Source organism: Hypanus sabinus, chromosome 10 (genome assembly GCF_030144855.1).
Source record: "Hypanus sabinus isolate sHypSab1 chromosome 10, sHypSab1.hap1, whole genome shotgun sequence".
In the NCBI taxonomy this organism is placed as follows: domain Eukaryota; kingdom Metazoa; phylum Chordata; class Chondrichthyes; order Myliobatiformes; family Dasyatidae; genus Hypanus; species Hypanus sabinus.
Window position 1 is genome coordinate 31,383,345 of NC_082715.1, and position 17,297 is coordinate 31,400,641.

The 17,297-nt window shown below is 40.2% G+C and overlaps 1 protein-coding gene across 2 annotated transcripts in view; it reads right to left on the minus strand.

Annotated features, from left to right (window-relative positions):
- Positions 1-16,117, minus strand: part of LOC132400542 (intron Large complex component GCFC2-like) — a 40,297-nt gene extending 24,180 nt beyond the window's left edge. The window contains exons 1-5 of one of the 2 annotated variants that reach the window (XM_059981593.1): positions 15,474-16,113; positions 10,702-10,812; positions 6,509-6,670; positions 2,915-3,136; positions 11-117 (exon numbers count right to left, since the gene is read on the minus strand). In XM_059981593.1, the coding sequence (XP_059837576.1) occupies positions 11-117; positions 2,915-3,136; positions 6,509-6,670; positions 10,702-10,812; positions 15,474-15,798 (927 nt within the window). In that variant the 5' untranslated portion in view covers positions 15,799-16,113. Of the gene's footprint in view, positions 1-10; positions 118-2,914; positions 3,137-6,508; positions 6,671-10,701; positions 10,813-15,473 lie in introns of both variants that reach the window. The other variant, XM_059981594.1, reaches the window with a different exon arrangement.
- Between the last annotated feature and the right edge of the window lie 1,180 nt (positions 16,118-17,297).

Genomic DNA, 17,297 nt, shown 5'->3' on the forward strand with positions numbered 1-17,297 from the left:
CAATTCATACCGAAAACACTTTTACTCTTTTGGTTTGTTGCTGTTCCCATAATAGCTGATCATCATCGTCATCTTCTCCTCCACTTTCTATACTCCCACTCTCACTTTCATTTACTCCTGAAAGTACAAAATATCATGGTTGACTATAGGTAATACGAATATAAAAACATTGGCCAAGGCAAATTTGACCCTGATGAACTGTTCAATCAAATCAGAGATAAACTTTCACATGAACTTAAGCTCCTGTCTCCTCGCAATATTTCTCAATTTTTTGCTGCCCGAAGTCCACTGACATTATGAACATGTTCACTGACAAACTGATCCACAGCCCGTGGGGTAGGGAATTCCAACAATTCACAACCCAAGAAGTGATGAAATAGTTATCCGTCTCAATCATAATTCTGAGGCCGTGACCTTAATTCTAGGTGGACACCCCAGTGGAACTAATTACTCAGCACCATCAGAGTCAAACTCTCTTAAGAATTCTATATATTCCACCAAGGCTTCTGTTGCTCTAAACTAGAAGATTTAGACTCATTTTCTCATTCCTTCTCATCCCAGGAATCAATCTGTTAAAATCTATCTTACTTCCTTGAATAAAATTAAAGCCTTCCTTTTCAGACAATAAATGTGCTCTTTGTTCATATCCTGAGAAAAAAATAATTCAACAATAATGAACGGAATTTTGAAATATAGCAAAGATAAACAGCAAACGTCAGTGCAAGGTAAATTTCCAGTTAATATAAATACAGTAAAATTCTGATTATTCAGAAATCTCAATAGTTCAACATCTAGTCATACAGTATTTCCCATGCTCCCTACAGACACACTACAGCCCCATTTCCTAGACTTCTTTTGACTCAACAAGACACTGGTGCATGTTCTCTCTTCTGATTAGCCAGGGCTCTGATTTCCATTCCTCCTTCTACACACTCACTTCAATCACTCTTTAAACTTTCAAGTTAATTGAGTAATTTATTATAAATGACAACATCCAAAAAGTTAATTAATACAAGTGTTCATTATTGATATACAAAAAATCCAATAGTCTGTAACATCTGTCCCAAGTATGATGGATTATAGGAATTTTATTGTAGAGGATCCCATACCAACGGCACCACCTCAATTCAGGAAACAAAAAGACTTGGCCATTTACAACTTGCTCCAGTTTTGGAACAGAACTAGGTAGTACGATGAACTAGACATCACTTACTTTTTTGATAACTTTAAAAATTTATAAAAGCCAATATTGCAAAACACTTTTGTCGGGCTGGATTCCACACTTGTGCCTGCACTGGGCTGTGTCTCTCACCACAGAACCCACTGTCACTAGTTGAATGGAATCAGAGAACCCTACAACATATAAAGAAGTCATTTAGCTTATTTTAGTGGTGTCAGTTCTTTGAAGGGCTATCCAATCAATCAACCACCCCGGTGTTTCTCCTCTCTGCAAATCTTCTATTTTCATATCTCAAGAGAATTTTAATATTATTAATTTCTCCGGTTATGTCATTTAACACATTTCAAACCATGAGCTGTTGCATCAAATAAGTTCTCAATTCATCTTCAGCCTTTTTGCCTGGTATCCGAAAACTACCCTGGGAACCCCTCTGCAATAGCTTCCACTCAGATATAGTTTGCAAATGTTTTGAGAATCAAAATTAAACAACACTTTTGGATGCACTAGAGTGAAAAAGTTACAGCCATAATGGTCAATGTGCAACCACTAACAGGAAGTGGATCCACGTTATACCTAGTTGCATTTGAAATGAAATCCTCGAGAAACGATTAAGATGTTACTTGACAATCTGTTATGGATGGTTAAAACATCAGCTTTTTCAAAGTTATAGATTTGCAAATTGTTAATGAATAATCAGGTTATTGATATGGATAGCTACACATCAGAGCTCAGAACCAGAGGATTAATTATTAATTTTGTTTGATGAAGTAATTGCAGGAAACAAATTTCAGGGACTGTATGGTCAACTGCTTATAGGACCAAGCACTGTGCATTTTCTTGGCACTCTACTTCTTCAAAGTTACTTAACTGTCTGACAGTCAAGAGAGTCATCATGTAAATCGAGTGGAAACACAAGGAGTACCTTTGCTTCGTCTGCTGTAACAGCCAGGATCTCCTATTGATATTTAATTCCACTTTCCACAGACTCCTCTACTGCCTCGATGAGGCCAGAAGCTGATTGGAGGAGCAACACCTCATATTTCATATTGGTAGCTTCCGATCTGACAGCATCAAGGGTGATTTCTCTAACTTCCTGTAACCATTCCTTTCTGTTCACCCTTCTCCCTTGGTTTTCCTTACCCCTCTGACCCCTTTAACCCTTTCCTCTCCTATCCCCTGCCCTCATGATCTGCTCATCACCTCCACCTCCTCCTCCTAGTTTACCACATCCTTCCCTTTATTCCGTCTGTTGTCGTTTTCTATCAGATTCCTTTTTCAGCATTTACTACCTCCCAGTTTCTCACGAAAATTCCCTTCTCCCTTCCCCATCTTACCTGGATTTATCTAACACTTGTTAGCTCATGCTCTTCTCCCACCCATTGCTTCACCCTTTTATTCTGGCCTCTACAGCCTTTCTTTCCAGCCCCAAAGGGTCTCGGCCCAAAATGTTGACAGTTCATTTCCCTCCAGTGATGTTGCCTGACCTGCTGAGCTCCTCCAGTGTTGAGTGTGTCTCATGTAAAATCCAAGTTCTATTTATTTAACAACACACACAAAATGCTGGTGGAACACAGCAGGCCAGGCAGCATCTATGAGGAGAAGCACTGTCGATGTTTCGGGCCGAGACCCTTCGTCAGGACTAACTGAAAGGAAAGATAGTAAGAGATTTGAAAGATCTCAAATTTTTCAAAAAAAAATCTCAAATCTCAAAACCACGGTAAATTGAAGTCCTACCAATTTCTTTTGCCATTTTCTGCCTTTGCGTTTTTAGTGCTTTGGTGAAGTGTATCCGCTTCTCATCGTCATCAAGTTCCTCATCGCTAGTTAGAAGCTCTTCATCAGGGACTGAAGTATCATCTCTTGCTAACGAGTGAAGAGGTATGAAGTCAGCTTGAGCTCTGGCCAACTGGCGCTTTCTACGGGCAGCCTTAATGTACCTAGCGTCTGGTATCTCACCTGCACTGAACAGAAATTAACAGTGTGGTCAAGAACTGATGCAATGTATAAAGTCCAAAGTGTAGCATTTCACAGCTAAGAAAATTCAACTTCAACTTCCATTATTCTACAGAAGTTAGTTAGTTAAAGTCTGTCCTGAGCCTTATAGGCTCATCAAGACGGTGCTTATGCCAGTTTCTGTGGACTGAGTCGACTCAGAGTACGAGACTCCCACACCCCCACCCCCCCGATAGGATACCAGTCTAGCGCAACAACTTTAGAAGAATGTGACTTATTTTATTTGGATCAAGATGCAGTAAGATGTCAAGAATTATATGACCTGATGACAAAAACACTTCAGTAATTTATGTTCATCTGATAATAGAGAAAAAAAATAACTTGCATTTCTGTGCTGTCTTTAACACTGACATGAAGCCAAAAGGAGGACACATTACAGCAGATGCCAACATAACCTCAGAATGTCTCAAATTGCTTCAGACAAAGAAACACTTATGAAGTACAGTATTGTAATAATTCAGTCAGCTGGTACACACAGAGTCATAAAACACTACAGCAGAGAAACAGACCTTTCATCCCATCTAGTCTGTGCTGAACCATTTAAACTGCCTAGACCCATCAACCAGCACCCGGGCCAAAGCCCTCTATACCCCACCTATCTATGTACCTATCCAAACTTAAGAGTCATAGAAAATGGCTCATTTCCTCACTGCAATTTTCCATAAGTACCTTGCTTTCCTGGATTTGGATTCTTGCATCTGGAAACCTTCTTTCTGTAACAATTCTGTCCAACTCATATAGTGTGAAAGACTTCTCAAGCACTTATAAATTCTCCCCTTTTTAAAGCTCAACTTTAAATGTATTCTAAAACTAAAGTTGAATTCTAGAGGTCTTGCTCGATTCTATTCTCATATTAACCCTCTATGTGACAGATGTCATTTAGCAGTGGCCTCATTGACCCATATGTTTTGGTCATGTCCCACTTTACATAATTATTGGAAGGATATATTTACTACTATTTCCTCAATTTGGAATATAGATTTACAACCTCATTTTATTACTGCAATTTTTGGCATACCAAATGAAGATGGCAATCAGTTTTCCCCCTCAATCAGACGAATGATTGCTTTTGTAACATTAATGGCCAGAAGGTCTATACTACAAAATTGGAAAGAAGTAAATCCTCCTACTACATTTCAATGGCTTTCTCAAACTATTTCTTGTCTGAGTTTGGAAAAAATTAGAAGCACTATTTTTGACTCATCAATTAAATTTGAAGAAACTTGGAGACCGTTTATTCGACATTTTCATATGAATTAATTTGGCCTTCTCCAGACCTTTCTGCTTATTCATGTTCAGGTATGGAGTTCCGGAGTTCTTTGACACTATCTTATACTTGTAAACTGTTATTATTGCCTATGTTAGTTTAGTTTAGTGTTTTATTTTTTTTAATATATTTTTTTTTTTCTCACATATTTTTTAATATTTTTTTTCTTTTTTAATGGTTATTTGTTTTTTTTTCATATAATCATGTGGACTTGATTAAGGTATTTTCTTTTGTTGATGTTTAGTAGGATATTATTATCTTATTATCAATGTGATTTCAAGTCTATTGTATTTATAATTTACTTATTACTATGTTATTTTTTTTTGTGTATATGTGAAAATTAATAAAAAGATTGAAAAAGAAAAGAAAAAGAAAGAATTCTAGAGGTGAGATTCAAATTATTATTCTTGACATTTTGGTGGGTCTCATCAGCAAGAAGGATGAGTCAGCTTACAGAGAGGAGCTGCAGCAGCTAACGGACTGGTGCAAAGCCAACAACCTGTCTTTTAATGTGAACAAAAGAGATGGTTGTTGACTTCAGGAGGGCATGGAGCGTCCACTCCCTGCTGAACATTGATGGCTCCTCGGTAAAGATCATTAAGAGCACCAAATTACTTGGTGTTCAACTGGTGGAGAATCTCACCTCGACCCTCAACACCAGCTCCATAGCAAAGAAAGCCCAGCAGCATCTCTACTTTCTGCGAAGGCTGAGGAAAGTCCATCCCACCCCCCATTCCTCATCACATTCTACGGGGGTTGTATTGAGAGTATCCTGAGCAGCAGCATCACTGCCTGGTTCGGAAATTGCTCCACCTGGGATCGCAAGACCCTGCAGCAGATAGTAAGGTCAGCTGAGAAGATCATCAGGGTCTCTCTTCCCGCCATTAGACAGTTACACTACACGCTGCATCCGCCAAGGAAACAACATTGTGAAGGACCCTATGCACCCCTCATACAATCTCTTCTCCCTCCTGCCGTCTGGGAAAAGGCTCCGAAGCATTTGGGCTCTTACAACTAGACTATGTAACAGTTTCTTCCCCCAAGCTATCAGACTCCTCAATACCCGAAGCCTGGACTGACACCTTGCCCTACTGTCCTGTTTATTATTTATTGTAATGCCCGCACTGTTTTTGTGCACTTTACGCAGTCCTGTGTAGGTCTGTGGTCTAGTGTAGCTTTCTCTGTGTTGTTTTTTCACATAGTTCAGTCTAGTTTTTGTACTGTGTCATGTAACACCATGGTCCTGAAAAACATTGTCTCATTTTTACTATGTACTGTACCAGCAGTTTTGGTCGAAATGACAATAAAAGTGACTTGACTTGAATGTGTCCAAATACAACACTTGGCCATAAACTGGTAAAACTACATAATTTTAACAATTTCTGAACTTACATAAGTGAAAAGTCAACATATTTGTAGTTGTTGAGCTCAGTCACATCAGCTCCAGGACATGGCTGCAGGAGTTCCTCATCAGCTGCTTCATTAATGGACCTTACATCCATTATAAAAATCTTTTTCTCTTATTCACTTCTTGTCCAACACTGAAGACCAGCATTTATCATCAATTCCAAACTGCCCTTATAGGGCAAATGGTGAACCAGTGAAGATTTTGTTGATAAATATAGTCACAGTGCTGTTGAGTAATTTAGACCACAATGAACAAAGTACTTTCAGGTCAGGATAATGTGTGGCTTGGAGCATTCCTATAAGCCTGCCACCTTTCCTGGCAGCAGAGGGTATATGCCGGGTCAGTGATATCAGTAACTGGTCAGTGTGAGAGTTGCCACAATGCATTTTAGTCTCAGTAAATATGGAGCACACTAGAGAGTTAAGGGATTCAAATAAAGTTCAGGATCCTGAGCACTGGAACAATGCACAAGCAAAGACAATGTTCAGCTGTACATCAAAAGAAAAGCGCAAAAGGTACCGCAGGCATTTGGCTGTTGTAAAAAGCAACAACCATGCAATTCCCTCTTTTCATTTTACCAAAACAACAGCAGTAAAAATATTTATGACAAATAACATTCATGGTACTTGAGGTTCCAAACCTGATTGTGATTTATATCGGGCAACTCCCGATGTATTAGATTCATCAACTTCTGAAATAATCTCGTCTTCACTTTCTGTATGAATATCCGCAGTTTCTTTTTCCGATGAGTTCCCTTTTTGAGTTTTTGTTGGGATAAAATCTTGCCGATCTTTTGCATCAACTAAAATTGAACATAATATACATTGGTAACAAAACCTTTCAAAAACTGTCAAGTTAGATATTTTAGTAGGGTGAGCAAACATCAATTAGATTATTTTCTATGTGCAAATACTGGTTGGAATATCATACACATTTTTAATCAGGAAAGATACAACAATTTCTATACCACCTGCTCAAAAGAGGCACAAGCAATAAACCCGCAAGGTCCACATTTGAGCAGGTATTCGAGTGGTAACTTCTACACAAAGCTGGCTCCAAATGTGACCAAGCTTCACTGACAAAAAAAAATGTGACAGCCAGCTGACATTTAACCAATTTCCAAAACTATCTGTACAATCCTTTAAAATCATTTAGAAACAATTCAATAGTTAAACCTTTTATGGTTTCAAAGTAATGGAATTTATGTTATCTCAACTGTAAAAATTTGTGAACTACTTGAGACTTAGAACCAGCTATTGTTCAACTGAAACAGCTGAGGGATTTGGGAGCTCCACGACCAGTTGTGCAGCAGTTGAGCTTTTTGACATTCACGAAGGGAATCATACGGGAACAGAACAGGAGAGTAAATGGGACACAATAAATATTGTTGCACAGTAAGATTTTCTCATATTTTTCTTTGATGGAGCTATTCAGCATATCGACACTATGGCAACTCTTGGAAGTAATCCCATCAAGTCAGTTTACACCATTTTCTCTCACAGGGATATGAAATCTACCTTGATTTTCCTACTATTCATCAATAAAAGGTAATTTACTGTATTCAGTAAAAACTGAAGGCATACACTCAGTGATTCATGAAGAGCTTCTTTCCCTCTGCCATCCACTTCTAAATGGACCCATGAACACCACCCTACTACTTTATTATTTCTAATTTTTGCAATACTTATTTTAACTTAACTATTTAATAAACTTATATATAGTTAATGTAACTCAGTTTTTTGCTCTACATTTATTTATCATGTGTTTCATTGTACTGCTGCCATAAAGTTAACATATTTCACGACACATGCCGGTGATATTAAATCGGATTCCAATTCTGATCAATTATTCTGCCAGCCAGCATGCCTTTGGGATGGGAGGAAACCGGAACATCCAGAAAAATTATCCCTTCAGAGAAAATGTGCAAACTTCCACAGCAACAATCAGGACTGAACCGACAGCACTCAAAAGAGCTCAAGCAAAATTTTCAGATTTCTTTCACCAGACCATTAAAGAATCAAGTTTGCAAAGGAAGGTTGTATAATATATGAAAACTGTGGAATTTCTGTAAAAATATGTGAAAATCTTGAAGGTGTTGCTAATCTTAAAATGCAACGATAGCAAATGCCTATAGTTTAATTAGAATTACAACCATAAAATCTGAGCCATCTAGATTTCAAAGTAACCAACATTTTCTTAATTCTAATGCTGAAGGAGGTTCAGAGTCATACAGTCTATGCACAGCACAGAAACAGGCCCTTTGGCCCATCTAGTCCATGCCAAAACTACTTAAACTGCCTCCTCCCATCGACCTACACCGGGATCATAGCCCTCCATACCCTTACCATCCGTGAACCTGCCCAAACTTTGCTTAAACATTGAATCAAGCTCACATGCACCACTTGTGCAGGCAGCTCATTCCACAGTCTGAGTGAAGAAATTTCCCCTCATGTTCGCCTTTTTGCCCTTTGCCTTCACCCATGACCTCTGGTTGTAGTTCCACCCAACATCAATGGAAAAAAGCCTGCTTGCATTTACCCTATCTATACCAACCATAATTTTGTATATCTCTATGAAATCTCCTGTCAATCTTCTACATTCAAAGGAAAAGTTCTAACTTATTCAATTTTTCTATAGAACTCAGATCCTCTTGTCTCAGCAACATCCTTGTAAATTTTCTTTGTACTCTTGCAACCATATTTACATCTTTCCAGTAGGAAGGTGACCAAAATGGCACACAATACTGCAAATTAGGCCTCACAAACATCTTATACAACTTCAACATAACATCCCATCTCTTGTACTCAATACTTTGATTTATGAAGGCCAGTGTGCCAAAAGCTTTTTTTTAAACAAATCTTTGAACCTGTGATGCCATTTTCAACAAATATGGACCTGTATTCCCAGGTGCCTCTGTTCTCTCACACTACTCAGTGCCCTACTGTTCACGGCATAAGACCTACCCCGGCTGGTCCTACCAAAGAGCCAAACCTCACACCTGTCAGCATTAAATTCCTTTCTAATCTGCCCACAATAAGAAATGAGATTCAGACTAACAAATGCTATTCTTTCAAACAGGAACAAAAAAGGATGTCCACCTTTTAGGGAAACTAATTGGTCTATGCAACATCAGTACAAAAACCATTCCACTAAAGTTCCAAGTATATTTTTCCATCTGTTTAATTTCTCCAGATGCCCGTCTGGAAGACATGTCTGAAGGTAACAAAAGGCTGGCAACTGTCTCAGCAGAGTTCAGAACCTTAAGAGCAGCCAAATCTCAGAAGCAGAATTTATCAGCTTGATGATAGAATAGGAGTAAATGGATTAATCTTTTGAATATTTAATTATTTCACCGTATTTAACAGATAGATGGGAAAAAAACAGAGGAGCTCCACTTACATATTTGGGATGGCTCTATGCCAATAGATAATGTAATCAAAGGGCAATGTGCAGATGGTAAAAATTAACGTGAATATTCAAGATAAATCCTCAAGGTATTTGCAAATGGTCATGCCTAAGCAGAAAAAGGGATATTAAGAATGGAGAAAGAATTGCTACAGGTGCGTTTACTAATCTGGATCACATTAGAGTGGACCATGGAGCAGATGCAGTGGTGAGAGATCAAGTGGTCAACTGCATCGAGAGCAAAAAAGAAGTCGAAAAGCACCATGGAGACAATCACAAGTAATGACGAGACCATAAATAAGACTGCAGCTTAAATGATGAATTAAGTCAGAATTACTGATGGATGTGAATAGCGGCAATGCAGTCAGAGGGGAAGCACAAGGCCAGAGGCGATGGCAGTTGCTTTAAAAATTAAGGATTGATGTTGTTCTGAAGGAAAACCATTTTCAACATCAGCAAATACTACAACAAAGTGAAGTAATTTGGCTGCAAAGGGATAAACGAAGCAATGATATTATTAAAGAGATGTCTGAAAAGTTAGGGGGTGTGAAAAATGGAGAGGCAAGGGGTAAAAAAAACAGATGGTTAGATTTTCATTATTAGTACACACTTAAGCTGCTTGCTGTTGTTGGAGAATAGGATTGATGCTGAATTACACTAATAGATCCCGACACCAACAGGAGCAACAATTTAAAAAAAAAGATATATAGACAAGATCAATAGATAGACAAATGTAACTTGAATGTAAACTTTTTAAATATCACTGCAAATAAGGATTATTCAAAATCTAAAACAAAACATCAAAACTAATTGCAAGGATCCAGAGAAACTTAAGTTAGATCAAGAAGAGTAACCCCCCCTACCACCCATAGCCTATTATCAATCTGGGTAGATAACTGATCTCACAAATAGCATTATAGTCATTCTTAGCACTACAGTGCTGGGGAATGCGAGTTTAACTCTCTTGCTACAATTTATGAACACTGGTCAAAATAGATTCAGTTTGATTGGTAGCAATGAATTTCTTCTCAACAATCATTGTCAAAATTTTCATGTGAATAAAAGGCAGATACCATGGGACAATGGTACCTAGGAATTGAATCCAAGTAACTGCCATACCCTTTAGGAAGGCAGGCAAGAAATATATAAATGTGATTAAAAAAGTATAATTATAAACTGCATCAAGATTAAACTCAGACTCGTTCTATTAAACACAGTAACCTAGATTTATCTAATGTGCAAATTACAACATTACACAGACTAATAATTTAAGTGAACTAAAAACATAGTTCAAACAATTGCTACCACAATTCAGAATACAGTATATACCAGCAAAAGCTAATCTGGCAATAATGCATAGCAAGTACCTCTACTGCTGCTGAAAGATTCACAGTGATTGTGGCATCTCTAGTGTTCTTTATAATTTACCTTTTGCAATAACTTCATCCTCTTCAGTGTTATTCTGCTTTTTCTTCTTCCATTGTGGTTCAAACAAAATAGTGTTTCCAGTCTTCTTCAGCTTAAATTCTTCTTCATCTGCTATATTTTGGAGGAAAAAAAAAGCTACAGCAATTTACAAAGATAAAATGTGATAACACAATATAAACTGGTTCAGTAGGTTAGAATACATGGAATCCAGGGTGAGTTAACAAATTGAGTACAAAATTTGCTTGGTGGGAGGGCACAGGATAGTTGTGGAGATTTGTATTTCGGACTGAAGGCCAGTTACCAGTTGTGAGCTGGGTTCCTTTGCTCTTTGTCATAATATTAGTTTGGATGAGAATGTAGTTGGCATGATTGGTAAATTTGAAGATGACTCCATAATTGGAGGTTTAGTTGGCAGTGAAGATGACTGCTTAGGGCATCTAGATTAACTAGGAAAACAGGCAAAGGAATGAGAGTGAGGAACAACCCGAAGTTTGACCAATTTAAGTACCTAGCCAGATTGAAAAGGTCAGGGTGTTGGAGCCAGAGGTGAGGAACGGGCCAGCGTTCAGCTTGCTGCTCCATGAGGTTTACTTGTCTCTGCGCTGAACTGAGGCTGTGGCCCGCAACTGATAGGCTCCTGGATTGGCTGTGACTGGTTTCGTTGTATTGAATTCACTTTCATGAACTTCAGTTCTGAATGTTATTTGCTTGCTTTTATTGTATTCATGATTTGGGTTTTTGTTCTGCACATTGGACTGCCTGTAAGGAGAAGAATCTCAAAGCTGTGAATAGTATACATACTTAGAAAATAAATGCACTTTGAAATCTGGAATAGCAAGTGGAATTTAACTTGGACAAGAGTGGTGATGGATTTTGGAAGTTAAACCAGGAAAGGAAGGTGAATAGCGGAGCTCTGGGGATTGTTGATGAACAGAGACCTTAAGGTAAAAGGAGATAGTCCCCTGAAAATGGGAACACAAGTTATCAGGGTGGTGAGAAAAGCATAAGGCAAGCTTGCCTTAATAGCCAAAGTAATGAGTATAACACTGAGTATAACAATGAGTCTAAAACATTGGTTAGGTTGCACTTGGGAGTATTTTGTGCAACCATAGAAATGATGTGATAAGTTGGATGTGTAAAAAGAAATCAGAAGGATGCTACCTGGACTGAAGGGCTGAGCTATCAGGGGAAACCAGGTTTTCCTGGAGCAAATAGGCTGAGAGTTGACATGATGCAGGTATATGAAAACTATGTGAGGCATACCTAAGGTAGATAGCCAGTACTGTTTTCCATGGTTAAGGTTGTCTAAAACTAGAGGTAATAGGAGAACATGGAAAGGAGGAGGTTTAAAGGAGATCTGAAGGATAAGCTTTTCCCACAAATAGTTGATTGTGGACTTCAGGAAGGTGCAGATGCACCATCCCTCTCTACGCATACATGGCTCCTCCATATAATGAGTTAAATGCACCAAGTTCCTGGGAGTTCACATTACCAATGACATCACCTGGTCCCTCAAAATCATCTCCCTGAAAAGACACAGCAGCGCCTCCATTTCCTGAGGTGAATGAGGCAAGCGAGACTACCACCTCCATCACCCAATCTTAAATGAATCTGACAGGAACACCATTGAGACCGTCCTGACAAGCTTTGTGGAAGTGACAGAGCATCAGACTGGAAGTCCCCACAAAGGACTGAAAGGCTCAATATGGATTGGGAGACTGCTTCGTACAGTACTTCACTCCATCTGACTCAAAAAGCAGGATTTCCCAGTGGTCACTCATTTCAGTTCCACTTCCCACTCCTATTCTGACATGTCAGTCCATGGCTTCCTCTATTGCTACAAAGAGGCCACACTCAGGTTGGAGGGAGGGAAACTCTTTATATTCCATGTGGGTAGCCTCTAAACTAATGGCATGAACACTGATTTCTCCAACTTCCAGTGATTACTTACCCTCCTCTCCTTCACCTGACCATTACCTCCCTCTGCTGCCCCTTCCCCTTCACCCATTATCTGTCCCCTCCTATCAAATTCCCCCTTTTCTAGCCATTATCTCTTCCCAGTTGAGGGCAAACATAGTCACATAGAAAGAAACACATATTAATCCAAGACCTTGAGTGAGTACAGTTCCCAGCAATACAGCCTGTCATTCCACCGATCAAACACTGGAGGGCAGCATTGACAGGAGAGGCCAGCTCCCAACCAAGCACGACACTGCCACCAACACCTCATCACCAGGATTGCAGCAGCAGGCAAGCCTATGGCTTGAGGCCTAGTCCATGCTACAACTGAGACCATGCAGCTTCCACGCCGCCTGTCTCTCCACCAAACAAGGGAACCAGACCTGCAACATCTTATACTTCTCAATGTCCAACAGGGTCTTGTGATCCCAAAAGAAACATCTGAGACAATCATCCACCGCTACACTGCACGCTGCCTTCACATGCCAACTCCTTACTAGACGACACTAATGAGTCTAGACACAATGAGCAACACATGCCAATATCTTCATCCCTGGCACCAACCAAGTGAACTTCACTCTGCTAGCTCCAAAGTAAACATATTCTTCTTTAAACACAGAGACCAAAACTGCATACAGTATTGTCATGTATTATCATCTTAAATTTCTATCAAACTGTCCTTGCTTTTATATTCTCTGGACTTGCAATACAAGCCATGTTTCATTATGCTTCCTAATTAGTGCTGCGGCTGAACACCACTCCATTGCGTTTCATACACCAAGTCCTCCTTTTGACACACATTTTGGATTCACTTCGTTTAAATAATGTACCTTTTTCAATCTTTCTGAGAGTTAAATCTTCATTTGAACAGTAGCCCCTTTTCTAAAAAAAGGGACCATTTACAACAAAGTGCAGACATAAACCGAGTGTCTGATCTCGATGCTGCTTCCATAAGTACAAACTCAGAACTGCACCTGAACGCCAGCATCAATCTTTGATCTTAAATCTCAATGACTTGAACCAACAAACTTGTGACTGACTCATACAGGAGAATGAGGAGGTGATAGACAGGAGCTACAGGGGGATAGTCACCCCTATCTTGCAGGAGACAGGTAACTGCCAAGAGGAAGAGGAGAAATGCACAGCCAGTGCAAAGTACACCTGTGGTCGTTCCCTCAATAATAAGTATACAACTTTAAATATTGAGGGGGAGCTACAGTGACCGGGTCTCTGGCACTGAGTCTGGAGCTGTGGCTCACAGGAGCAGAGAGGTGAACAGGACTGCACTGTTGATAGAAGATTCCATTGTCAGAGGAAAAGTGAGAAGGTTCTGTAGGTGCGATAGAGACACCCAATGGTACAACCCCCACAACTATTTTTACATTTTACTCTCATTTTCTAAATTTAAAATATATTGAAGGATTTTTGAGCTAATCTACAAACATGTCAAATCAAAAAAAATTTCCCAAAGCCCGTCAATAATTTACTAAAAATTAAAACAGAATTATGAGGATGAATAGGTATTCAACCCTTGTGTAATTACTACACTAACTTTCCTCAGGTCTAATTCTGTACCTTACCAACTCAGCCAATTTGTGGATGTACCTTGGTAACTGAAAGATCACCTGTTTTCAATGAATTCAATATAATATATACCTCCTCCCTCTACAAAGTCCAACAGTGTGGTAAATTTTCAACATAACAAACCAATTGAAGAAAAAAGGAGCATTCAAGACAAATTCGAGATATTACAGTAGAGAGGCACAAATCTGGGGAAGGGTGCAAGTCGATCTCAAAGGCACTAAACGTACCTAAGCCCAGTGCAGTCCACTGAGAAAAAGTGGAATAAAATATGAAAGCATGGCCACACTGCCCAAGTCAAGGCACCCCTCTAAACTTAGTCACCAGAGGAGAACGGCACTTGTAAGAGAAGCTTCTGTGACACCAACGAGCACTCTGGATGAGCTGAACAAGTCAGTGGCTACAACTGGAGATGAAGTTCATGGGTCTGCAATTTCCAAGGTCTTGCACAAAAAGGGTATTTATGGCAAAGAGGCAAGGAAGAACCCCTGGTTAAAATAAACACACTCTTGACCAGCACTTGGAAGATACTGTAAAGATGTGAAAGAAGGTCTTGTGGTCGGATGAGACTAAGGTGGAACTTTGGGCCCCTTATCTTAGTCAGTATGTGCTGAAACTAGAGGGTTCAAAGAAGGTTCATGAAAATAACTCCAGGTTTGAGTGGCTTGTCATATGAAGAGCATTTGATGGCTCTAGGCCTGTATTCTCCAGAATTCAGAAGAATGAGGGGTGACCTCATCGAAACATATAGAATGGTGTAAGGTCTTGATAGTGTGTATGTGGAGAGGATGTTTCTTATGGTGTGCAAGTCATAAGCCCCAGAATAGAGGGGCGTCCGCAGATGAGGAGGATTTCTTTAGCTATAGAGTAGTGAATCTGTGGAATTCTTTGCCACAGGCAGCTGTGGCGACTAAGTCTTCTTGTATGTTTAAGGCAGAAGTTGAGAGATTTTTGATTAATCGGGGCATTAATCGGGTGGTGAGAGGCAGCTGAAAGGGAAAATAGATCAGCCGTGATGAAATGACGGAGCAGATTCGGTGGATCAAATGGGACTAATTCTGCTCAAATATCTTGTGGTCTGATTAAAGACTGAGCTTAAAGAAGATGATTGAAACACTTTGGGTGTAAGAGAAACGTTTCAGTTTTCAACAAAGCGTGTACGTCCTGAAATGTTCACTCCGTTTGCCTTTCCTACTTTTATTCCCATCTGTAACACCCTAATAGTTACTTACCTTCTCTGTCACACACAAAGCTGAGCAGATGCTTGTGGCGGACGGTAGTGCTGCCGGGGCCCTTTCCAGCCTGTTTCAGCGCAGCCACCGTTTCTGCAGTGGCGTCCTCGTTGCCACTGTGCGAGGCGGAGCAGGGGCTGGTGCAACAGGCCTCGGCCGGGCTGCTGGGGGCCGGAGCGGGTTTGGAGGCACAGGCGAGGCCCCGGCGGGCAGCAGCCGAGCGGGCGGCCGTCGGCTGCGACCCGGGCGCTGCTTCCTCCTCCTCCTCCTCGCTGGACTCGCTCTTCCTGCGGCGGAAATTGCGCCTTGAACCTCTTCGGAACATCCCGAGGACGGCGGCAAGTGGAACGCACTGACGGCCGGCCGGAAGGAGGGAGTGAGGGAGGGAGGGGAGTGAGGGAGGGAGGGAGGGAGGGGAGTGAGTGAGGGAGGGAGGGCTCTTCCGCAGAACCGGGGGCGGAGGAACTGAGTGGAGGCGATAAACACTTAACTTCAGTACCTCCTTACAAAATACATCGCTGACACACTATTTATACGTGTTGTAATAGTTAGACAACAAAACCCAACATATTTAAATTAATGTCTAAGCTACTACTGAAGAAGTAACTTATAGCTGCCCTCCCCTAGCAATGATCTCCATTTGAGGGCTGGCTTTCCTTGCCACAGTGATGCTTTTGGACGATGAGAAGAGCAGTGCCTGTCTGTCGCCTGCAAAATGTCCCGACTTTCGTCGACATCATGACTCATCTTCAATGTTATCACGACTTTTCTGCACTATCCCAAAGGTCATTGATTCCCTATTTTTAAAAAAAAGTACTTTCACAACTTAACTGGGACTTAGAATGAATAAATAAATACATATATCCACAGCTCAGATGAAGGGTCTCAGCCCGAACCTGTTCATTCCTCTCCATAGATGCTGCTGCCTGATTTGCTGAGTTTCTCCAGCATTTCATATGCAATGCATTCAACCCACTCCTTATACTGAGTTGGGTCTCTGTTTCCACCCTCCCTAGCTGGGAGGATAATCGTCCTTATCCAAACTGTGGAATCCAGTAAACTCATCGAAGTATCAACGAGATCTCTTTCTCACAAACTCCGGAGAATACAGGTTGGGTGCACCCAATCTCTTTTAAAACAGCAAACTCGGTATCCAACCTTTACTTCAACAATGTGCCCACAACATAACATGTTGATATAAAGGATAAGAGTGGAATTGCACTCTTTTAAATTGTGATTTAAAAATTTTAAAGTGATGTAAGTTTCGAATCACCTTTTAAATTGCACTAAATTGGCGTGGATTATAAATGGGAACTTAAATAAGCAGACTCACTTAAATCAAATTTGTGTAAGACACACAGAAACCAGTTCAACACTGGGGGATTACTTAACAGAAATAACAATGGAAACAATGGACTTGAACCCCTGCTTCTTTATTCATCAACCTTAGTGCCCCACAACTTACTGTATATGCCCCATCTCAACTGACCTCCCAAAATGTGCTATCTTGCACTAATTTGAAGTAAATTCCATCTGCCCCAGCTTCCATCTGATCTATTTTCCGCCTGAGACAACCTTCCTCTTGTCATCTCTATAAGATTCATAACTATAGCTCCCCTGTTGAAGTCTATAACTCCCTGAAAGTGGCAGCATAAGTAGAGAGAGTGGTGAACAAAGCATATGATGTGCTTTGCAATAAATTGGAGCACACAATATAAAATTGGGACATTCTATTGCAACTTTATAAAATACTTGTTAGACCACACTTGGAGTGTTTTGTGTAGTTCTAGTTGCTACACCTTAGGTTGAACGTTATGCTGGAAA